Source organism: Molossus molossus, unplaced genomic scaffold (assembly GCF_014108415.1).
Source record: "Molossus molossus isolate mMolMol1 unplaced genomic scaffold, mMolMol1.p scaffold_m16_p_1, whole genome shotgun sequence".
Lineage (NCBI taxonomy): Eukaryota > Metazoa > Chordata > Mammalia > Chiroptera > Molossidae > Molossus > Molossus molossus.
The window spans coordinates 37,053,595-37,077,774 of NW_023425344.1; the positions used below are offsets into that span (position 1 = coordinate 37,053,595).

Consider the following 24,180-nt stretch of genomic DNA (forward strand, 5'->3'; position numbering starts at 1 on the left):
TTTAAATGTGACTAAGCACAAAATAGCCTTTTAAAAGTCAAAACAAAACCTTTGCAATTGGCCCTACTTCTACTCATAGAAACAAAGTATTCCCTCAACTATTTGCATGCAGGGCCTCTTCAAGGTGTATATGAATTTCAGGAATGAGTGAGCTGCTTTTTTAACTATTTGGTGCTTTTTAACCATGACACTGTGACTCTTAGTTAATTGTTTTTCTCTTAACTTTATATTATTTTTGCCAGGAATTTCTCAAATACTTTTAAAAATTTTATCTTCTCTATATCTTAGTAAATTACCTTAGATCCTTTTTGCAAGAAGAGCAGTTATAAATGGTAGAAAAAACATGAGGTGTTATTTACAGAAAGATGATGGTCAAAAAAGGTTTTTGCATTCTTTTTTATCATGTAAAACATTGAAGTTATAAATGAATCGAGATTAGTTCTGTGAGCTTGTAACTTTTTCTGTAAAATTATAGCTTAATTGCATAAAGGTTATTCTTCATTCATTTTAGATGTTGAAATGGATTATTGAATGTATTTTATAATTTTTTATGTTGGTATAGAAAGTGACTGAGACTGAAGATGACAGTGATAGTGACAGTGATGATGATGAGGATGATGTTCATGTCACTATAGGAGACATTAAAACGGGAGCACCACAGTATGGGTAAGTTACTTTTAAGTAACAATTGTGTGACTAAATCAAAGGTAGTGTGCTTATATTAAACCATTAGTGGTTGATTCCATTGTTTTTACATTTTTCCATCTTACCATGATATGAAAGAACTCTTGTTACAGTTTCAACATGAGTTGCTAAGAGAATAGATCTTAAAAATTCTTATCACAAGAAAAAAAATTTGTAACTATGTGTGTGATGTATGTTTACTAAATTTTGCAATTTAAACATATATCAAGTCATTATGTTGTACACTTAAATTTAATACGATGTTATTTTTTAAAAATGTTTTTTCTTTATTCATTTTAGAGACAGAGGAAGGGAGATGGAGAGAGAGAAACATGAATGAGAGAGAACATTGATTGACCACCTCCTGCATGCCCCCTACTGAGGGTCGGGCCCACAACCTGGGCATGTGCCCTGACCGGGAATTGAATCTACAGTGTTATATTTTGATTATAGGTCATGATGAAGGGGAATTTCAACATGAAAATACGCCTTTCTTAAAGATAATTAGTAAAGTTACATGGAAGCACCACTATTTTTGATTCCTGAAGTTAGTGTTTTAATAAATGAATTGAGTACAACAAATTCTTTAGTTAGAATTAAAAAACCTTAAATTGCAGTTTGCATCTGTATTGTTCTATGATTTTATTAGTATTCAAACTGGAGTTTAAGTTTTAAATTTTTTCTCCAATAAAAAAATAACAAAATTATTTTTTGCTCCTCATAGTATTTAAAAAAATTTTTTTTCTTTATTGAGTTTAGAGAGAGAAGAAGGGAGAGGGAGAGATAGAGAAACATCGATGTGAGAACATCGATTGGCTGCCTCCTACATGCCCCCAACTGGGGATTGGGCCCACAACCTGGGCATGTACCTGGAATGGGAATGGAACTGGGACCTCTCAGTCCATGGGATGATGCTCAATCCACTGAGCCACACTGGCTGGACATGTTTTTTATTGATTTTAGAGAGAGGAAGAGAGAGAGAAACATTTATCAGTTTCCTCCCCTCTATACACGCCCAGGCCAGGGATTGAATCCTCAATCTTATTTTTTTAATGTATTTTTAATGCATTTCAAAATCAGTTACAGATCTTTCTGAGGGGTGTAAAGCTTATTTAACCTTGATATCTCAAGATACATTCCTTGACAACAGAAAGAAAGTGAGAAGATTAAATTTTTACTTTGTGTCCACTTCTCAAACATATTTATTTAATTATATTTTTTTTGTTAATTCTCACCCAAGGATATTTTTACTTTGACTTTTTTTTTTTAGATAGGAGGGGGAGAGAGAAAGAGGAAAACATGTTGATTGGTTGCCTCCCACGTGACCCCAACTGGGGCTAGGGATCGAACCTGCAATCGAGGTATGTGTACTTCAAGGGGAATCGAACCTGAGACCCTTCAGTCCACAGGCTGACACTCTAACCGCAGAGCCAGCCTGGCTAGGACTTCATAAGCAAATTTAAAGAGCAAATTATGTTTAAGCAACAATACTAAATTGGTTTATTATTAGCTACTAGAAAGTACAAAATAGCATTTTTTGGTAATATACTTTTGTTACAGAGTTCATTTTATCTATAAGGTTGCAAGAAAAGCTGATAGGAATAATTTGTCTTGTATATAGAAATCGTTTCTTAGCTATGTCTTTGAAATTCATCCATTCTTTCAGTAAGCACTTCTAAAGATAGTTTATTTGGCATTCTACTAATGATGATGGGATATAAAAATAATATAGTCCTTATTTATCAGAAGTGGTGAGGAAGACAGACATTTGAGCAAATACTTTTAGTGCAGTGTAAGTGCTAGAATAGGAGCATGTACAAAATGATTTGAAAGCTTTGACTGGAGAGTTGGTAAAACCCTATAGGTGTTGAAGATCCTAGAGGAGGTAATATTTTAATTTATTTGAATGATTCTTGAGTTAAAAGGGAGAGTACTGATGATTTAGGTAGAGAATACTACTTAGATGTAGTCCAAACTAGGAACCACATGCTGGATGATAAAGGTAGATGAGCAAGGATGGTCAAAATCACTTGAGGAGGGAGTTAGGATGTTTTTGCTATGTTATCAGGGAAACTTTGAAGGTTTTTTAGGCAAGTCAGATTATTTGAAAAGATAACTGTAGCAACAGTAGTTGAGATGGACTAGGTAGAAATTAGTTGAAGTGATTGTCCACATGAGATAATGCAAACTAAGCGAACAGCAGTGGTATAGGGATGGATGGGAAAATAAGGTTATATTTGAATGGATAATAAATAGAATAAATGGGTAACCGGTTGGTTGTGGATGGAGAGGGAGAAAAAGGACTCAATGACTTAGAGGTTTCTAGAGCAGCTAATTGAGTACATAACAGTGTTATTACCATGTATGGGTAATGTGGGAGCAGGTTAAAATAAATTTTGATGCATTTATTTCGAAGTTCTTTTCGACACCCAAGTATATAGGATCTAACACCTAGAGAAGCCTGAGACCTCATGGGAGTCCATAAGATGGTATCCGATTTTTTTAAGTGCAATATTTCAGGTAGCTGAGTTTCTCTATAAACATTGAATACAAAGGTTTGATGGCTTTACAAAAGAAAAGTGATGTTTTAAAAGGCAGAATGGGGAAGGGAAAATATAAGTGGAAAGAACAGAAGTTCATTTTTTGAACTTCTGGCTAAGCCTCTTATAAATACTGTTTTTTGGTTTTTTTTTATCCTCACCTGAGGACATTTTTTGATATTTTGTTCAGATAGAGTGGGAGGGAGAGAGAGAGAGAGAGAAACATCGACGTGAAAGGGACACATCGAGTGGTCGCCACCCACACGACCCAACCAGGGCCAGGGACAAACCGCAACCGAAGTACATGCCCTTAACGGGAACCGAACCCGGGTCTCTCTGGACCGCAGGCTGATGCTCTAACCGCTGAGCCAAACCAGCCAGGGCTTGTTTTTTTTTTTTTTTTTTTTATCCTTTAGCAGTTCTACGAGAGGACCATTTAGTCCTTAATGTTTGTATGTTTGACTTGCATACATTTAGAACTTTAGTACATCATACATAGATACCCCAAATATACTTTTGCTGTGCTAAATTTAGATGGTTGAAATGTACCCATCATGGAGCAGGAGCCATATTTGACTAGCTCCTCATTCTGTCTCCTTAGCTAGAACTATATGTGATATATTGTTGGTACTCAAGCATTTATTAAATGAACTAGTGAATGAGATGGTTGAACGGTTCAAGTTGGTAATGATAGTACTGCTTGATACTTAACAGTTTAATTTGGGTTACATTGTACTTGTTGCATTTATAGTGGTGGAGCTTTATACAATTATTTGAATATTTTAATTTATCCTCATTTTTTTAAAGCAGAAAATGGTAAAATGGTAGTGCTATGTGAATGAATAACCTAAGTCTCATAAATGTAGTACATTGGAGACCAAAAGGTGGAATTTACTAGGCAGACCAAAAGCAGTGAGTCTTCACAAGTCCAGGTTGGCTAAACTTGTTAAGGTAAAGAACCAAATTAAATAACATGAATGAATGTAATGTGAGAAATAATATCATTGAAAACATTGTCTATAACTTGAAGTCTTACTACTACTATCTTTTTGCACTATAGGAATTGAGCCTTCTTCCTTACCTACTCCCTTCTGCCCCCTTTTTCCTAACCTCCCTAATAATGTGTAAGTTTATTTTGGTCAGTGTATTTGATTTTCCTTCTCTTACAGAAGAACACATTAAATACAAAAGCAGGGAACTGTCTATAAACTCATATTACAGAAAATTTATACAAGGTCTATGGGATCTTAAGTGACTTGGCTAAGATTATACAATTAATAACAAAACTTGGTTATGCAGTTAATAACAAAACTTGTATTTGAACCTGGCTCCGTCTGACTCAAGATTTTTTCCTCCTTATATCACATGTGTATGTTACACTACATTAAAAAAGGTGCAGCTCAATACTTTTTTTAGAGTGTATAAATTAATGTAACCACCATCCAAATCAAGATATGGAGCATCACTAAATTCTAGAAACTTCTCTCTTGTTTTCTCTCAATCATTAACCACAGACCACCACTCAACACAAAATGTTTTGCTTTCACTCTAGACTTATTTTTGAATTTCATGTACATTTATTTTATGGACAGAAGTACTCCATGGGTATTTGAAAGAGGATTTATCAACAATATCAAATGCAGGAGGATTAAAGGGAGGTCACTGGATTTGGGACCAACTTTTATTGAGCGAGTGACTTTTAAAATTAGTTGAAAACATTTTCTAAAATGTGTGAGTTATTGTCATTTTATCCTGTTACTATGTGGGTGTATAACTTATTTGTACACATTGAGTGTATTGTTTTTGTTTAAGTTTCTCAGGGTGATTTTTATTTTGTTTTTAGGAGTTATGGTACAGCACCTGTAAATCTTAACATTAAGACAGGAGGAAGAGTTTATGGAACTACAGGTAAAATTTTTATTTGCAGCTGCAACAAAGGAAAATAAGGCATACATCTGAGTAGGTGGTAAATAGATCATAATAGCTATTACAGCTCAATTAAAAATATCAGTTTTGACCATATATAATAGGGCTAGATATTAAATAATTTAGGCTGTGTGGGCCACATAGGGTTTTTGCCATGGTGTTTTGTTTGTTTTTTACTTGTTTGTCTTACAACCTTTTAAAAAGGTAAAATCATTTCTTAGTTCACAGATTGTAAAAAATCTGGTTTAAAACATGGAAGTTAGCAACTTCCTACTGGTACAGCAATCCCTTTTTTATAGATATATATGTTTTTATTGATTTTTTTTTTTTTTCTTAAGAGAAGAAGGGGGAGAGATAAAAACATCGATGAGAGAGAAACATCTATCTGCTGCCTCCTGCACATCCCCCACTGGGGATCAAGCCCACAACCTGGGCATGTACCCTGACTGGGAATTGAACTGGAACCTCTCAGTCCATGGGCTGACGCCCAGTCCACTGAACCACACCAGCTGGACGGAATCCCCTATTTTAAATAACAAGTCTGTAATTTGTCTATCCATTTTATCTTGTAGCTATATCATAACGTTTTACCTTACCTTTTATTTATGATAAACATGACTCTAATGCTTTTTTGGGAACTGTTGCCATATTTAGTGCCAGCAACGGTAAAAAGGTGTCATTGTATCTCTCAGTGTCTTGCTAATGTAGCTCCTGCACTATTTTGTAATTTTATAAAACAGGAACAAAAGTCAAAGGGGTAGACCTTGATGCACCTGGAAGCATTAATGGAGTTCCACTCTTGGAGGTAGATTTGGATTCTTTTGAAGATAAACCATGGCGTAAACCTGGTAAGGATATTGTAGATTATATCAGTTTCAAAAGATTTATAGTATGAACAGTCATTAAAGTATTTAAGTATTTTTCAGTATCAATTTAGAATATTATTTGGTGTTTTTTTGTTTGTTTGTTTTGTTAATCCTCACCCAAGGATATTTTTCCATTGACTTTTAGATAGAGTGGGAGGGAGGGAGGCAGGGGAAGAGAGAAAGAGAGAGAAAACATTGATGTGAGAGAGAGAAACATCGATTGGTTGCCTCTTGCATGACCCCAACCAGGGACAGGGATTGAACCTGTGTCCCTTTGGTCCACAGGCCGATGCTCTAACCACTGAGCTGAGCCAAATTGGCTAGGGCTAGAATATTATTGTTTTAATGTAATTTTGTAGTCTTAAGCTCATGAGAATAATAATGAATTAATGTAATGATAAATTAATCATTAATAATGAATTTATTAAATCTTGCCGGTGGCCTAGCATTATATTAGACTTGCATATTGTTTTATTATACTGCATTCTTAAAGGAAATGATTTTGATAAAAAATTCTTATAGTTCTGTTGCTTTATGATAATCGGGAGAACTGGTAAAATTAGAAAGAATAATACTAATAGAACTCTATTATATTTTATATACTTTATAAAAAATAGAATGGAAACATCTGTGCAACTAAAAGTGAAAAGTGTGTTTTACTTTTAGGTGCTGATCTTTCTGATTATTTTAATTATGGGTTTAATGAAGATACCTGGAAAGCTTACTGTGAAAAACAAAAGAGGATACGAATGGGACTTGAAGTTATACCAGTTACCTCTACTACAAATAAAATTACGGTAATTAATAAATGTTCCAAAATACACCAGTGATTTCTACTGTCCCAATTTTACTTCCCGAATAAATCACTTTTCCCTCTAAAGGTGGTTAAAACCTATATGGTAGTTTTAAAATTTCATTCTTTTTACCATGTATTTTTCCCCCCTTTCCTTTCTTTTGTTTCATATGAATGATTTTCTGATGTTCTTAGTTTCAAGTCACAGACTAGCCACAGCTAGTTCGTCTTTATATGGCCTATCTATTAAAAATTATGTGGTATCTTAATGGGGAATATGTTATTTAACTTAGGCCGAAGACTGTACTATGGAAGTTACACCAGGTGCAGAGATCCAAGATGGCAGATACAATCTTTTAAAGGTGAATTTTAGTAAATTATCCTTGGTTGCTCTCATTTTCTTGTTCTTGAGTCTGCTTCCATACCACTACCAAGGGACAAGATTAAAGTAGAAATAGCTCCTTCTTTTCAAACCTTCAGCTTCCTGGTGACTTACAAATTTGCTGATTATTGTTTTATCTCCACTTTTTCAAGCATATGAATTTGTGCTTGTTATACTAACAAATGCAAAGTAAAACTATTTTTGCTATTATGTGTGGTGATTTTGAGTCATAATACATGTTTATAGGATATAAAAGTTTATTCCAGCAGGTTAAGCTCTTGTTGTAGATCACAGTATTATCAGAATTAGGGATTCATTTTCGTTGATTTGATTTTATTTATTTTAATTTGTTTACTAAGGTTTTATTAATGTTTTTATCCTCACCTGAGGACATTTTTGCATTTATCTTCAGATAGAGTGGGAGGGAGAGAGGGAGGAAGAGAGAGAGAAACATCTGTGTGTCTGGTTGCCACCCACACGACCCCACCAGGGCCAGGGGCAAACTGCAACCAAGGTATGTGCGCTTAGTGGGAACCGAACCCGAGACTACCTGGTCCGTGGGCGGACACTCTACCCGCTGAACCAGACCGGCCAGGGTGCTAATTTTATTTTTTTAAATGGTAAGGAATATGGCTTATTATCTATAATACTACTGAAATTGGTGTAGTTTAAGATAGCTCAAGAATCTTATGCATTGTTTGAGCGTCTCTGAGAAAGACGCAACAAAATAGGATAAAGCCATTGATTTTTAAATTAATGCTTTAAAAAGGAGTAGGCTTAGTGAGGGACTTGCAGGTTGATAGTACCACTTGGGTATCAAGTGAACCTTCTGGCTTCTCCATTCCCTCTGATCACAGACAGTCCAAAGAATGATATATTTTCATACTTCTGCAATACATAGCAACCTACCCTTCTTGAAACCTGATTGTGTATTCTCTCTTTACCTTAATTCTTAATTTTTGATCCTTTATATTGAATAACACTGGGATGAAGACTGGAGTGACTTTTAGATTGGCTTGTGTATTTAGAGAAATTTTTGGACGAATTTTTTCCCTTTTGGGACTGCAGCTCTGTCCACCAAAATAGTGCCTTATGCAATGCATGTGCTGTATCCGCAGATGTAGGTGCTCTGCTGGACACAGTTCTGTATAGATAATTTAATTTTAATTTACATCTTAGCTCTAGGTGAGTATTTGGTTCTTGTTATGCTGTAGCTATTTTGAAAATGCATAATGTAGTTTTTCATGTTTTAAATGGTCATTAGGTTCTTTTTGGTCATGCCTATTTAGGCATTGAATATATTGTTACACATGATTACAGTCAATAGATGGAAAAGTTGTTTTGGTGATGAAATAATTCATTTGCAGATTTGCAGTGGTGTTTTGTATTTTCTTCTAACAGAATTGAGAACTTTTGTAAACTGCCAGCTTGTATATACTTTGTCTTTTTGCAGTGAACTTCTTAAATCCCCCCCAAAAAAATTAAAAACTAGGGACTGTTCTCATATTGAAGGTAGCCATTATGAATGAGTTTTTAAATATACTGTTTTTGAAAAATTATTTTTGAAGTTTCTTTTGGGTATATGAGAGGTCATCGTTTCATTCTGATTTGATTCTGAATGAATAAGGACATTAATTTGGTGGATGTAGCCTAATGTTTTTTCTGCCTTTATAAGGTGGTTAAATATTACTGATCTGTTAGAAATAAATAGGGTGTGTAATTTCATGGGTGTGACTCACATATTTTCTTTATATTGTGGTCTGTAGGATATATTTTATTGATAATGCTCAAAATCTGCAACTAATGGTACGTGGGCGTGTTTGGCATTTTTAGACTACAATTTGATTTACAGTGAATTTCAGAAACATTTCTATCACCTTAAATTTATGAAATGTCCTTATTCAGATTTCTGTGGGATTTTTATTCTTTGAAAAAGTAGTTGTCTTTTTTACTATCTGTTCTGCAACTCGGGAGAGTACAAAATATTGTAAAGATCTAATTGGTAACCCAAATATGCAGAGGTAAATTTCTTAGGTATTAATTGCTAAAATGTATGTTTTAGACAAAATGCTATAGAAATTGGAGAAATGAGAGTTAGAAATTACTTTCGGATCAGAAATTACATTGGCTTATTCTGTTTCTGTTTTGTGTGTGTGTTTACTCTAATGTGGGCTGCAGTAGTGGAGAAGTAGATGCCATTTTAAGCATACATATGCCTTTTTTTTTTTTTTTTTTATCCTCACCCGAGAACATTTTTCCTTTTGTTCAGATATAGTGGGAGGGAGATAGAGAGAGAGAGAGAAACATCAACGTGAAAGGGACACATCTAGAGGCTGCCACCCGCTCGACCAACCAGGGCCAGGGACAAACAGCAACCAAGGTACACGCCCTTAACGGGAACTGAACCTGGGTCTCTCTAGAGCGCAGGCCAATGCTCCAACCACTGAGCCAAACAAGGCAGGGCACTTAGGCCATTTTAATCAGAGCCTTGAGAGTGTGGAAAAGAGATGAAAAAGTATCGCAGATTGAGGAAATGGCTTGGACAATAAAACTTAGGTTTTAATTGAGTAGAAATGGATAACAGCATTATTTAAGAAATTAGCTTTAGCCCTGACCAGTTTCGCTTATCAGTTAGAGCGTTGGCCTGTGGTCCGGAAAGACCCGGGTTCAGTTCCCGCTAAGGGCATGTACCTTGGTTGCAGTTTGTCCCCGGCCCTGATTGGGTTGTACGGGTGGTGACCACTCGATGTGTCCGTTTCACGTCGATGTTTCTCTCTCTCTCCCCTCTTTCTGCCTCCTACTTTATCTGAACAAAACAACAACAAAAAATGGACAATTTCCTCCGGTAAAGATAAAAAAAAAAAAAATTAGCTTTATTGGATATGAGGGATTTTTTTGGAAAGGAGATGAGAGATGGCTTTGTGGTTTAATTCTAGAAAGCCTAGAAACAAGGAGTATGAGTTAGAGGAGTTGCTGCTTATTTTTGGACAGAAGAGTGACTTATAAGTTAACATTCTGACTGTATTTTGTGGTGGTGTTGGATAAAGAAAGTCCAAGCTTTTACCCATTTGTCCACCATTTGAACTAGAATTAGAATTGGTGAGAAAGAATAAAAAATCCTTTCCCGATTTTCTTGTCATGTCTGAGCACTCCCTGTGTGCCTAACACTGTGTTAGATGCCACAGTAAGACAGGTTTTCTGTATTCAAGGAGCTCATGATCTGAGTGACATGTACATAAGGGGCTCATGATCTGAGTGAAGTGTATATATAAATTAACCATGATACTTGTGATAGATGTTACGTTGATGGTTTTGACAAAATGCAGTAGAGAATTCAGAGGAGAGAGTGAGTTGTCCTGCATTGTGTAGTCTAGCAAGATGAGAAAGGGGAGTGTAGAACATAGTTCTCAGAGAGAGTAACTTGAGCAAAACCAGATAGCATGAAAGGAGAGTTAAAGTGGATGAGAGAAACTATAGGAGAGAAGCCTGGAAATGGTAAAATTGGGGCTATGATGAGAAAGACCTTAATCTTAAACTAGCCTACAGGCATTTGTGTAAGCAATAGGAAGCCATTCAAAAGTTCTTGGGTAGAATAGCATAGCATGGGCAAATCTGGTTTATAGGAAAAAACAAAACAAAACTGGCACCAGGGTATGCTGTATAATTTAAGGAGGAGAAAAGGGAGTCAGAGACCAGTTAGGGGTCTGTTATAGTACTATGGAAATGAAATGAACAAGGGCCCAAATGTATACTGTTGAGAAGACAAAATAACAGATTTAAGACTTATAATCTAAGTTCTTTCTTATCTACTGCAATTTTTTTTTTTGATCCTTAGAGACAAGCAACATGTTGACCTCTTAACATTTTTTTACTTTTCATTAAGTAAATTTCAAACACACTGACAAGATAGAAATAATACAAATGACCCCTCCAGGTGTTTATTATAGTGCCTGATGATTATAATAAACATTTGACCTTTTTTTAAAAATCTTTATTGTTGAATGTATTACAGATGTTCCTCATTTTTCCCCCATTGACCTCCTCCTCCCTCCTCCCGCCCCCCCTCCCGCCTTTTCCCACACTATTGTCTATGTCTATTGGTTATACATATAAATTCTTTGGTTTATTTCTTCCCACCCCCCAAACCCTTTCCCTTTGAGGTTTGTCAGTCTATCAATGAATTTGTACTTAATCCCTTCACCTTTTTCACCCATTCCCCCAACCCCCCTCCCATCTGGCAACCAATAAAATCTTCTCTGTATTTATGAGAATGTTTCTGTTCTGCCTGTTCATTTTGTTTGTAGATTCCATTGTCGATAGATATGTATTCATTGCCATTTTGTTTGTTCATATATTTCATCTTTTTCTTCAAAAACATCCTTCAACATTTCCTATAATAACGGTTTGGTGGTGGTGAACTCCTTTAACTTTTTCTTGTCTGGGAAAGTCTTTATATGGCCATCGATTCTAAATGACAGCTTTGCAGGATAGAGTAATCTTGGTTGTAAGTTCTTGCTTTTCATCACTCTAAGTATTTCTTGCCACTCCCTTCTGGCCTGCAAAGTTTCTTTTGAGAAATTAGCTGACAGCCTTATGGGAACTCCCTTGTAGGTAACTAACTGCCTTTCTCGTGCTGCTTTTAAGATTCTCTCTTTGTCTTGAACCTTTTGTATTTTGATGATGATGTGTCTTGGTGTGGGCCTCTTGGGGTTCATCTTATTTGGGACTCTCTGTGCTTCCTGGACTTGTATGTCTGTTTCCTTCACCAAGTTAGGGAAGTTTTCCGCCATTATTGTTTCAAACATGTTTTCAATTTCTTGTTCTCGCTCTTCTCCTTCTGGCACCCCCAAGATGCAAATGTTGGCACGCTTGAAGTTGTCCCAGAGGCTCCTTATACTATCCTCATTTTTTTGGATTTTTTTGTCTTTTTGCTGTTCTGATTGGGCTTTTTTTGCTTCCTTATATTCCAAATCAATGGTTTGCTTCTTGGATTTACCTACTCTACTATTGAGTCTGTGTAAATTATTCTTTATTTCAGTTAGTGCCTCCTTCATTTCTGACTGTGCATCCATCATTTCTGACTGATCCTTTTTTATGCTCTTGAGGCCCTCACTAAGTTCACTGAGGTTCTCACTAAGTTCATTGAGCATCCTTATAAGCAGTATTTTGAACTCAGCATCTGTTAGGTTGCTTATCTTCATTTCATTTAGTTCTTTTCTTGGGGTTTTGTTCTGTTCTTTCATTTGGGACCTGTTTCTTTGTCTCCTCATTTTGGCTGCCTCCCTGTGTTTTTTTCTGTGTATTACTTAACATGAGGTATGGGGCTAGCTGAGACCAGATGGTGCTTGTTTGAAAGAATTTAGGAAAACCTGAAGCAGGATCTAAGACAGGCCAATCCTATGGTTAAGCAAGTGGCAACAGCTGTGGTGGGCCTGAAAGTTGAGTGGGGCAGGGCCTCAGGGTATCACCAGGGCTGGGCTACCAGTGTGAGCCAGGTTGCTAGAGTCCCAGATATGTCGACTGTCTGCCTCCCCAGGGAACGGCTCACCAAAGGAACAAAGTCCTCTGACAGCATGTTTGTCCCAGAGAAAGCCCGCTCTCCAGCCCTCGCTCCAGTGCCAAACAGCTCAGTTCTTTCCTGTGTGTCTCTGGCACCCCTGGAGCTGCCTCCCCTCCGAGCTTAGAGAGAGAGAGTCCGATAAGTCCGTGCGCGGGCCCTTTAAGGAGCTTCCTGGGGCTCCAGCCACGACATCTTCCCTGAGCCTCAGTTCCCGCTGGTTTTTCCAGCCAGAAGTTATGGGGATTCTCTTTCTGGCACTGGAACCCTGAGCGGGGCACCTGGTATGGGACGGGGACCCCTCAGTCCTCAGGGAGGACCTTCCCAACCGAGGTATCCTCTTGATTTGTATCCGCCACACGTGGGTGTGGGACCAGCCCGTCCGCCTCCGCCCCTCCTACCAGTCTCGATGCGGCTGCTGCTTTAATTCCGTAGTTGTAGGACTTCCATTCAGCTTGATTTCAGGCGGTTTTGAATGATGGTTGTTCTGTAGTTTAGTTGTAACTTTGATGTGGTTGTGGGAGGACGCGATACCGCGTTTACCTACGCCGCCATCTTGACCAGAAGTCTACATTTGACATTCTTAAAGTTTCTTATAGACTTCAAAAGTAAATTTTTTTGTTGTTTTGGTTTTGTTTGTTTATTAGTAAAATGAAATACGATGAAGTTTAATAGGTTTAAAAATAAAATCACTCAATTGACTACAAAAACAATTGTGTTATTATATAATTTAGAGTGAGGGGCAAGACAGGAGTGACTGATGGATATGGGTAACATGAATGAGAAAAAATTGACCACAAACTACTCATAAAATATTTTATGTCCATGAGTGTGCACAGATAATTTTTCTCTATGAAAGTGTTTAAGGACTTTGTCATCAGTGTTCTTAAACTTCACAACTGTATATCTTGGCCTATTATACATTGTACCCTCTTAATCTAAAAGCACATATCCTTCACTTCTGGAATATTTTATTCTATTATTTTTTAACTTATTTTCTGCTTTCTTCTGCCTTCTGGACCCTGTAATTCAAATATTAGATCTCCTTATCTTTTATCTTTCATATCTGACTTACATTTTCTGAGAGATTTCTTCAACCTTACAGTCCTTCTATATACTTTTTCATTCCTGCTCTTATATTTTTAATAGCTAAGATTATTTATCCTTAGTATTTTACTGTGGTATCCTATTCTTGTTATGCATGCAATGATGCAGTATTTATTTCCCTTCTGTCTTAAAAGATATTAATATTAGAATACATCGTTTCTGTTAGTTTTTTTCCCCCTGCATAGTCTATTTCCTTCAAGTGAATTTTTTTTAATCCTCACCCGAGGAAATTTTTGCATTTATCTTCAGATAGATTCAGATAGAGCAGGAGGGAGAGAGAGCGAAACATTGACTGGTTGCCACTCACATGACCCCAACTGGGGCCGGGGACAAACCACAACTGAGGTGCGGGAACGAACCCGGGATTCTCTGGTCTGTGGGCCGACGCTCTGAGCCAAGCCGGCCAAGGGCTCAAGTGGTTTTTTTTTTTTAAGTCCTTACCCAAGGATATGTATATTGGTTTTAGAGAGTGGAAGGTGGGGAGGGAGAGAGAGAGAGAAACATTGATTGGTTGCCTCCCCAATGCACCCCAACTGGTGATCGTACCTGTAACGTAGGTATGTGCCGCAGTAGGGAATCAAATGCGCAACCGGGATGAAGTTCAGTTGAGCCACCTGGCCAGTGCTTCAGGTTGATGTTTTAAGTTTGTTGATTTGAGCTTCTGACTTTGACTTTTCACAAATGTTTGTTGATACTTAGCCATTCAGTCATGAGAATAGGCTACCAAAAGTGATTGGAAGCTCTGTGCATATGAATAGAACTTGCTGACTGTAGACTGTACTGTAGGGTTAAGCTTTTTTCACAGTCCCTGATGTCAGTATCTTTAGGTTGTTTTACTTACTGATTTTTCTTTTTTGTAGTAATGTGATTTTTCAGAGAAGAAATTCTAGTATTCTACCTAGAGGATTTATGCTTGGCTGATTTGAATGTTGTAGATTCCTAAATCTTTTGGGATCCTGCCATAAAAATTGATTGTCTTTGTTTTGTCACTGGTGATTTAGGAATCAGATTTCTTTGGTCTGATGAATCAGTTACTATTTTCTCATTTGCTTTCAAAGCCCTAAATTTTGTTGCTTTCCCAATCCTTTTGATATTGTGTGTTGAAACAAAATTATGATATTAAGTTACGTAGTTTTCTTATTTTTGGTTGACACTATTACAGTTGTCTCCCGTTCCCCCCTAACCCTTTTCCCTTTTCTACCCAGCCTCTGCCATTCTTTCTTCTGGTCATCGCCACACTGTTGTCTGTGTCTGTGGGCTATGCATGCATATATGTTCTTTGGTTAATCTCCTCACCTTTTTTTCATCCAGTTCACCCCATTCCCCTCTCTTCTGATCTTTGTCAGTCTGTTCCATGTATCCATGCCTCTGAGTCTTATCTTGTTCAACAGTTTATGTTGTTTATTAGATTCCACATATAAGTGAAATCATATGGTATTTGTCTTTCTCTGTCTGGCTTATTTTGCTTAGCATAATAATTTTCAGGTCCATCCATGCTGTCACAAAAAGTAAGACTTCTTTTATTTTTACAGCCACATATTATTCCATTGTGTAAATGTACCACAGCTTTTTTATCTACTCCTCTGTTGATGGATACTTGAGCTGTTTCCAGGTCTTGGCCATTGCAAATAATGCTGCTATGAACATAGGGATGCATGTATTCTATCTGATTGTTGTTTTGGGATTTTTAGGCTATATTCCCAGAAGTGGAATCACTGGGTCAAAAGGCAGTCCTGTTTTTAATTTTTTGAGGAAACTTCATACTGTTTTACACAGTGGCTACACCAGTCTGCATTCCCATCAATAATGATTGAGAGGTCTCTTTTCTCTACATTCTTGCCAGCACTTGTTTGTTGATTTATTGATGGTAGCAATAACAGGTATGAGGCGGTAACTCATTTTGGTTTGAATTTGCATTTCTCTGATGATTAGTGACTGAGTATTTTTTCATATGTCTATTGGCCATCTATATGTCCTCTTTGGAGAAGTGTCTATTCAGGTCCTTTGCCCATTTTTAATTAGATTGTCTGTCTTCCTGATGTTGAGTTGTACAAGTTCTTTGTATATTTTGGAAATTAACCCCTTATCAGACATATTGATAAATATTTTCTCCCATATGGTGGGTTTCCTTTTCATTTTGTTGATGGCTTCCTTTGCTGTGCAGAAGCTTTCTAGTTTGATGTAGTACCATTTGTTTATTTTTCCTTTGTTTCCCTCAGAGACATTCCAGCAAAAATAATGCTGCGTGAGATCTGAGATTTTACTGCCTATGTTTTCTTCTAGGACTTTTATGGTTTAGTCTTTTATCCATTTTGAGTTTATTCTTGTGCATGGTGTAAGTTTGTGGTCTAGTTTCTTTTTCTTTTTTTTGCATGTACCTGTCCAGTTTTACCAACACCATTTATTGAAGAGCCTATCTTTATTATATGCTCCTACCTCCTTTCTCAAGTATTAATTGACCATAGAGGCGTGAGTTGATTTCTGGGCTCTCTGTTCTGTTCCATTGAACTATATGGCTGTTTTTATGCCAGTACCATACTGTTTTGATCACAACAGGCTTATAATAGTTTTATATGCCGTATTGTTAACCCACCAACTTTGTTCTTTCTCAAGATTCCTGAGGCTATTTGGGGTCTTTCTTGGTTCCATATAAATTTTTGGAATATTTATTCTAGGTCTGTGAAATATGTCATTGGTATTTTGGTTTTTAATCCTCACCCTAGGATATTTTTCTGTTTATCTTCAGGTAGAGTGGGAGGGAGGGAGAGGGGGCAGGGAGAGAGACACATTCATTGGTTGCCTCCTGCACAATCCCAACCAGGGCTGGGACTGAACTGCAACCGAGGTACATGCCCTTTACCAGAATCAAACTTGTGACTCATTGGTCCGAGAACTGAGGCTCTAACCACTGAGCCAAACCAGCCAGGGCTGGTATTTTAATAGGAATTGTTTAATCTGGAGATTGTCATGGGTAGTACGGACATTTTAATGATGTTGATTCTTCCAATCCATGAACACCGTATATGCTTTCACTTTTTTATATCTTCTTTTTTCAGTGTCCTATAGCTTTCCTAGTACTGGTCTTTTACTTCCTTAGTTACATTTATTTCTTAGTGCCTCATTATTTTTGGTGTTGCAATAATAAATGAAATTATTTCTTATTTCCTCTTTCTGTTCTTTGTTTTGAAAAATACCACCAATTTCTGAATATTAATTTTTTATTCTGCTACTTTGCCAAATTCATTTATTAGATCTAGTAGGTTTTAGATCTTTAGGGTTTTCTATGAATAATAACATGTCATCTGCAAATAATGATAGTTGTACTTCCTCCGTTCCATTTTAGAAGCCTTTTATTTCTTCTTGTTTAATTGCTGTCTAATCAACATAGGACTTCGAGTACTATGTTGAATAAAAGTGATGAAAGCAGACATCCCTGTCTTATTCCTGATCTTAAGGGAAATGCTTTTAGTTTTTGTCTATTGAGTATGATGACAGTGGGGTGTTAAAGTTCCCTACTACGAGTGTATTGCTGTCCATTTCTCCCTTAAAGTCCACCAAGAGTTTTTTTTTCCTTATATTTAGATCCTCCTATATTGGGTGCATATATGTTTACCAGGGTTTTATCTTCCTGTTGGATTGATCCTTTTAGTATTATGTAGTGACATTTTTTGTCTCTTCTTATGTCCTTTGAAGTCTGTTTTTTCAGATAATAAGTATTGGTACCCCAGCTCTTTTTCTCATTTTCATTTGCATGGAATATATTTTCTCATCCCTTCACTGTGTGAATCTTTTGTTCTGAGATGGGTCTGTTGTAGACAGTATATGTATGGGTCATATTTTCTTTTAATTCTTTCAGCTACACTATGTCTTTTGATCGGAGCATTTCTTTCTTTCTTTTTTTTTTTTTTAATCCTCACCCGAAGACATTTTTGGGTTTATCTCCAGGGAGGGAGAAAGAAAGGGAGAGAGAGAGAGAGAGAAGCATCGATGTGAGAGACGCATATCGACTGGTTGCCACCCACACTACCCCAACCAGGGCCAGGGACGAACTGCAACTGAGGTACATGCCCTTAGCGGAAACCGAACCCGGGACTCTGGTCTGCAGATTGACGCTCTAACCATGGAGCCACACCGGCCAGGGCTGATTGGAGCATTTAATTTATTTACATTTAAGGTTATTATTGGTTGATACTTATTTTTTGCCATTGTTTTCTGTATACCTATGTTCCTATCTCTATTTCTTATTTTTCTTTTTAATCCTCACCCAAGGATATTTTTCCATTTAGGAAGGAGAGAGGAGGGGAAGAGGGAGAGAGGGAAAGAGAAACAGAAACATTGACATGAGAGAGACACATTGATGGTTGCCTCCTGCAGGACCCTGACCAGGGCCTGGGACGAATTGCAGCTGAGTTACGTGTCCATGGCCAGAATCAAACCCATGACTCTTTGGTCCATGTGCTGACACTCTAACCACTAAGCCAAACTGGCCAGGACTCTTCTTTTTCTTAAAGCAGACCCTTTAACATTTCTTGCAATGCTGGTTTGGTAGTAATGAACTCCTTTAACCTTTTTTTTCTTTGAAGCTCTTTATTTCACCTTTAATTTAAAATGATAGCCTTGCTGGATAGAGTAGTCTTGGATGCAGGTTCTTGCTTTTCATTACTTTGAATTTTTCATGCTAATCTCTTCTGGCTCGAAGTACTTCTGTTGAGAAATTCGCTGAGAACCTTGTGGGAACTCCTTTGTAGATAATGTCTTTCTCTTGCTGCCTTTAAGAGAATTCTCTCTTTATCTTTATCCTTTGCCATTTTAATTAGATGTGTCTTGGTGTGGATCTCTTTGAGTTTATCTTCATTGGGACTATGTGTGTTTTCTGAACATGTGTGACTTTTTTCTTCTCTAAGTTAGAAAAGTTTTTTGTCATTACTTTTTCAAACAGGGTTCTATTTCCCTTGCTTACTTTCTTCTCTTTATGGTACCCCTATGATGTGGATGTTGTCCCAAAGTTCCCTCTTATCCTTATTTTGATTAATTCTTTTCCCTTTGGCTGCTCTGATTGGGTGATTTTTCTTTTTATCTTGTCTTCAAAATTTGATCCTCTGCTTCATCCCACTTACTTTTTTTTGGGGGGGGGTGCCATTTGGGTGTCTTTTTGGGAAAGTGTTGATTAAGTTCTTTGCTCGATTTTTAATCCTCACCTGAGGAGGTGCTGAGAGAGAGGCAAGAGAGAAAGAGAAATATAATTGTGAGAGAGAAACAGATGATAGAGAAATATCGACTAGTTGCCTTTTATATGTGCCCTGACTGGGAATTGAACCCACAACCCAGTCATGTGCTTTGACCAAGGATTGAACTTGCAACTTTTCGGAGCACAGGATGATGTTCAGCCCTCTGAGCCATTCTGGCTAGTCCCATCTTGATGTCATTCTTAATTTCTGACTAGTTATTATTTGTGGTTTCTATGTTCTTTTTCATGCTGCTGTTCTCATTATATTTCTTGAGCATCCTTATGACCATTGTTTTAAACTCTATATGTGATAAATTGCTTGTCTCCATGTCATTTAGCTCTTTTTTTAGTGATTCCTCCTGTACTTTTAATTGGGGTTTCTTTGTCTCCCCATTTTGGCTGTCTCTTTGTGTTTGTTTCTGTGTATTAGATTGCTGTGTCTCCCAATCTTCTTGGTGTGGCCTTATGTAGTAGGTGTCCTGTGGGACTCAGTAGTGTAGTCTTCTTGATCTCCTGAATTGGATGCTCTAGTAATATCCCTTGTGTGGGTTATGTGGGCCCTCCTGTTGTAACTGGATCTTGATTTCTGTTGGCCCTTTCATGGGTGGGATCTACTTTTAGGCTGGCTGACAGTGAGATTGAACCCTGACCTGTACAGCATGCAAGCTGCTGTACAGGTGCAGTCTCTGGTGGTTTCTTCTACCAGTCCTTGGTTTTAAGTATACTCTTCAGATAGTCTTTAGTTGGTAATTCAAGGTGATCGTTTCCCTATTTAATTTCATTTTCACTTTGGTTGTGGGTGGATGTGCGAGCAAGATCCATCTACTCCTTTGCCATCTTGAAACCTCCTATGTTGTTTTCTACTTTTCTTTTTTTTTCACCTTAACATTATGTGGTTAGTGTTTTCTTAGGTTATTAAAGTTATTTGATAAGTAACACTTTAAGTAGTTGTATAAGCTGTTATTTTGATAATGCCACAATTATCAAATTTCTTTTTAGATATAGTTTTGTTTATAATGTCAAACATTTATAGATAATGCTATGAAGGTTAGGTGAAGGAAATTTCTCAAAGTAATTTAAGTTTTGATATAGTGATAGCATAATTTGGGTAAATATCTTCTCAATGTTACAGACTTCAGTATACTTTTGTTTGTATATGTACAATCTGACATGAATTTGTTTTTAGAAAATCAGTAATGGTGTCTTACAGTATGTCATTTCTTAAAATTGTATGCCATGTGAAATAATAGTTTGTGTTCTGATTAAACAAATTTTGGGTTTGTGTAATCCTGAGTGTATCATCTGAAGACAAACAAGTGCATAATGATAATGAAAACTGATTAGGAGGGTTGCCAAAATGGTGAGGGTTTTCAGAATTGTTTAATATAAGGAATATATTATGAAGAAATTAAGAAGAAAGAAAACTGAAAAAAAAAAAAAAGCAATTTTTACAATAGTTGAATGATTAGAAAGAGGCAGCCATGAGACAATCTGGGGAGAGAATATTCCAAGTAAAAAGAACTTCTAGTGAAAAACCTGTCATAAAGAGGTTTATTTATTGTTGTATATTTAAAAACAGTTTAAAGGCTATTATGACTCCTCATAGTAAAGATAAGTTGGTGAGGAATAGAGGAAAACAGGATTGGAAAGGTATGCAGCCCATTAAAGAAGTTTATGTAAATCATTGTAGACCATCATAAGAAATTTAGTTTTCAGTCTGTTTGCATTGGGAAGCTATTAAAGAATTTTGAGCAGGGAGAGACATGAGTTCATTTACACCTTAATATGATTGCTTTGGCTGTGTACAGAGGATGAGATTTAGACAGGTGAGACCAAAGCAGAAAGACAAGTTAATTTAGTGGAATGGTTGAGATGTGGCAGTGAGTTTGACCTGGCTTTTAAGAGTGAACATAATGGTAAGTGCTTGAATTTGGTGTATAGTGTAAAGGTAAAGTTGACGTTGGAAGTTCATATGTATTGGATAATTGCTAGGATTTTTTTATTCTTTCTTTTTCGAGCAACTTGGTAGATGGTGGTGCCATTTACTTGTGTGATAAAGACTTAGGATCATATTGGGGGATAATAGGAAATCAGTAGTTTTGTTTTGACCATGTTAAGTTGGATATAAATTATTGGAGCTCTGGGAAACAGTTAATACCATAGTGTCAACTCAGTATTTCTGACATTCCCAGGAAGAGTAATGCATCTCTTTTTCTGTGTTCTCATAGCACCTTTTATCTCATAGGTTTTTGTTTTCCATGGCATTGATTGTATTACCCTCATTGTATGCCTATCTTTTCCCACGGTCTAGGATTTTGTTGTATTTCTCTGTATCGTCTCGGCTTCTGGTACAAATAGGTATTTAGTAAATGTTTAATGATTGAATCATGTTTAGTTGCCATCACTACATTCTGTCAATTTTACCTGTTCAAATGTCTATCAGATCCACTTCTTTTATCCTCATTATCTTAATGTTGAACCTCATAATTCCCCATTAGGGTCACTGCCTTTTAAATTGATTTTTTCTTTAAAGCAGTGGAACTCTTTCAAATATCATGCCAATGTTCAACCCCAATTATATGGGGGTGCCAATTAGGAATTGGGCTCAGCAGCAGTATTAAGATATTTGATATAATGACTGAAATATTAAATAAGGGTTTTTTTCCTCACAGTGATTATTTGAGAGGTAGATGGTTTCTGAAATTAAATCAGTGCTTTAACTATCTCAGAGTCAAGGTTTCTGAGATTCTCTTGGCCTTTGCCTCATGGGGAAAGTAGTACCATACTTCATTTCTCACTTACTTAGACTTATAGATGGAATAGAACCCAGATGCTGAATTTAGTCTGAACAGGGGCAGTAGAATACAAATAGGCACAAAGTATGGTGTGATGTTATTCAAGTGTAGGGCAACTTGAGTTTAGTTTGTTTAGATGTAATAAATTAATGACAATTTTAAGATAGGAAGGTGAGTATAAAAAATAAGAATGCACAAAGATATTTCATCATTGTAAAGGAGAATAACTGGACCATATCCAAAGGATCTGATAGGAGCAGAAAGGATGGATAAATCTGGGAGAAATTATGGAGTAAGTAGATGACTAGTGTGAAAATAAGTATAGAGAGGGAGAAGAGGTATTAAGACAGATGATGGACTTTTAGCTGGCCAATGTGTAGAACTGGCAGGATGTTGAAGATAGTGGGAAAATGGGAGAAATGGTATGGAGCTACAGGAGCAGATCATTAATATTTGTTTTATAGCAAATCACAGTCTGAATAGAAAATGGTCAGAATGGCTAAAATGGCCACTTGTGGTTTTTTTAGATAAGGGTAGTGAATAAGAGGGGAGAAATTTTTTAAAGCCTTTCTTGAACTCTAAAACATGGAGTTGAAACCATGGACTTAATATGTGGTGATCTGAGGGAAATAATGAAAGTCCTAAAGAGTTATAGTTTATTGGACTTTTAAATGACATTAATGTGAAATTTAAAAAATCATTTTTTTTTCTTTATTATTGATGTTAGAGAGAGAGGAAGGGAGGAGAGAGAGAGAGAGGAACATCAATGACAGATAACATTGATTGGTCCCCTTGTGCATGCCCCACACAGGAGATTGGGCTCACAACCTGGGCATGTGCCCTGATGGGGAATCGAACCAGCAACCTCTTGGTGCATAGGTTGATGCTCAACCACTGAGCCACAACAGGCTCGCTAATGTGAAAAAAAATTTTTTTTTTATCCTCACTTGACATTTTTGCATTTATCTTCAGATAGAGTGGGAGGGAGTGAGGGAGGGAGAGAGAGAGAGAGAAACATCAATGTAAGAGAGACACATCGAGTGGTCTCCACCCACATGACCCCAACTGGGGCTGGGAACAAACTGCAACCAAGGTATGTGCCCTTAGTGGGAACCGAACCCGGGACTCTTGTCCATGGGTCGACGCTCTAATCACAGAGCCAAACTGGCCAGGGTGAAATTTTTAATGCTTGGGAACACTTTGATTTCATAATTTATCTTTGGTGTCTTTCACTTAATGCTATTCTAGAATTGGTTAATTTTATTGAATATTCAGCAATTAAACGTTAATTTCAAATCAAATGTTACAAATTTATTTTAACACATGCAGTATATTATTTTTGAGTGTTTCATTAAATTAAATAAGCTAATAACCTCTTTTTTTTTCAAGGTACAGCAGGGAAGAACTGGAAATTCAGAGAAGGAAGCAGCACTTCCATCTACAAAAGCTGAGTTTACCTCTCCTCCTCCTTTGTTCAAGACTGGACTCCCACCGAGCAGGTTCGTTAGACCATTATAACTCAATTTATTGAAGGCATTGGTATCTTCACCTTTTATTAGTGTTATATGAAGTATAAAAGCTCTGGGTGTGCTACTAAAAAACTGAAACATTCTACTTTGTTTCAGTACAAAATGAATTCTTAGTGAAAAACTTACTGGGTGCTATTTCACCTATAAAAGTCTAAGTGAGTGAGAAATGAAGTATGGTACTATAGTTACATATGTATATAGAGACAATTTTACATTCAGGAGAGGTGGTGACAATAGTGTTTCTCATGCTTAGTATTCTTATATAAAGAATTATTGGACTTCCTTAAATCGAGATCTCTTGGCCTAAAGGTGTTTTACTAATTTTAGTAAAAGAGATAGAAATTTTAGCCTGGGAGATCTTTCATATTAAAACCATTTTCTTTCTTTCTTTGGTTTGTTGTGATACTATCTAACTTCCAGTTCCTCAAGGTACCAATTGTAAGGTAAATATGCTGGAAGATGTTTTTTTAATTTAAATATGACCAATGCTTAGACTGTTAATAGGAAAATAGTAAAGAGTTAGATAAGACTAGGGAAGTTTGACGTTAGCAGTTTTATCTTGGGTTAAACTTGACTTAAATCAGTTATTTCTCTGAGCTTGAAATAAGTCAATAACCCAGCTATTATTAGTTCTTAGCTAGATGATTTACCTTTTGTGTTACTAGCTTATATTTTATAGTTTTATTAGTCTGCAGTTTTGAATTGCTGTAAGAGATTATATTTCATAATATATGAATGCAGAAGAGACCTTGTGTAGTTTAGTCCTGAAATAGA

General features: G+C 36.6%; 1 protein-coding gene across 12 annotated transcripts in view; it reads left to right on the plus strand.

Moving 5' to 3' along the window:
* The window catches only part of FIP1L1 (factor interacting with PAPOLA and CPSF1), a 94,029-nt gene that overhangs the window by 6,867 nt on the left and 62,982 nt on the right, over positions 1-24,180 (plus strand). For 4 of the 12 annotated variants that reach the window (XM_036252217.1, XM_036252199.1, XM_036252209.1 and 1 more), the window contains 6 exons: positions 563-666; positions 5,068-5,132; positions 5,891-5,998; positions 6,683-6,813; positions 7,103-7,171; positions 23,267-23,376. In XM_036252217.1, coding sequence (XP_036108110.1) covers positions 563-666; positions 5,068-5,132; positions 5,891-5,998; positions 6,683-6,813; positions 7,103-7,171; positions 23,267-23,376 — 587 coding nt within the window. The remainder of the gene's footprint in view (positions 1-562; positions 667-5,067; positions 5,133-5,890; positions 5,999-6,682; positions 6,814-7,102; positions 7,172-23,266; positions 23,377-24,180) is intronic. The other 8 variants (XM_036252268.1, XM_036252242.1, XM_036252286.1 and 5 more) reach the window with 2 other exon arrangements.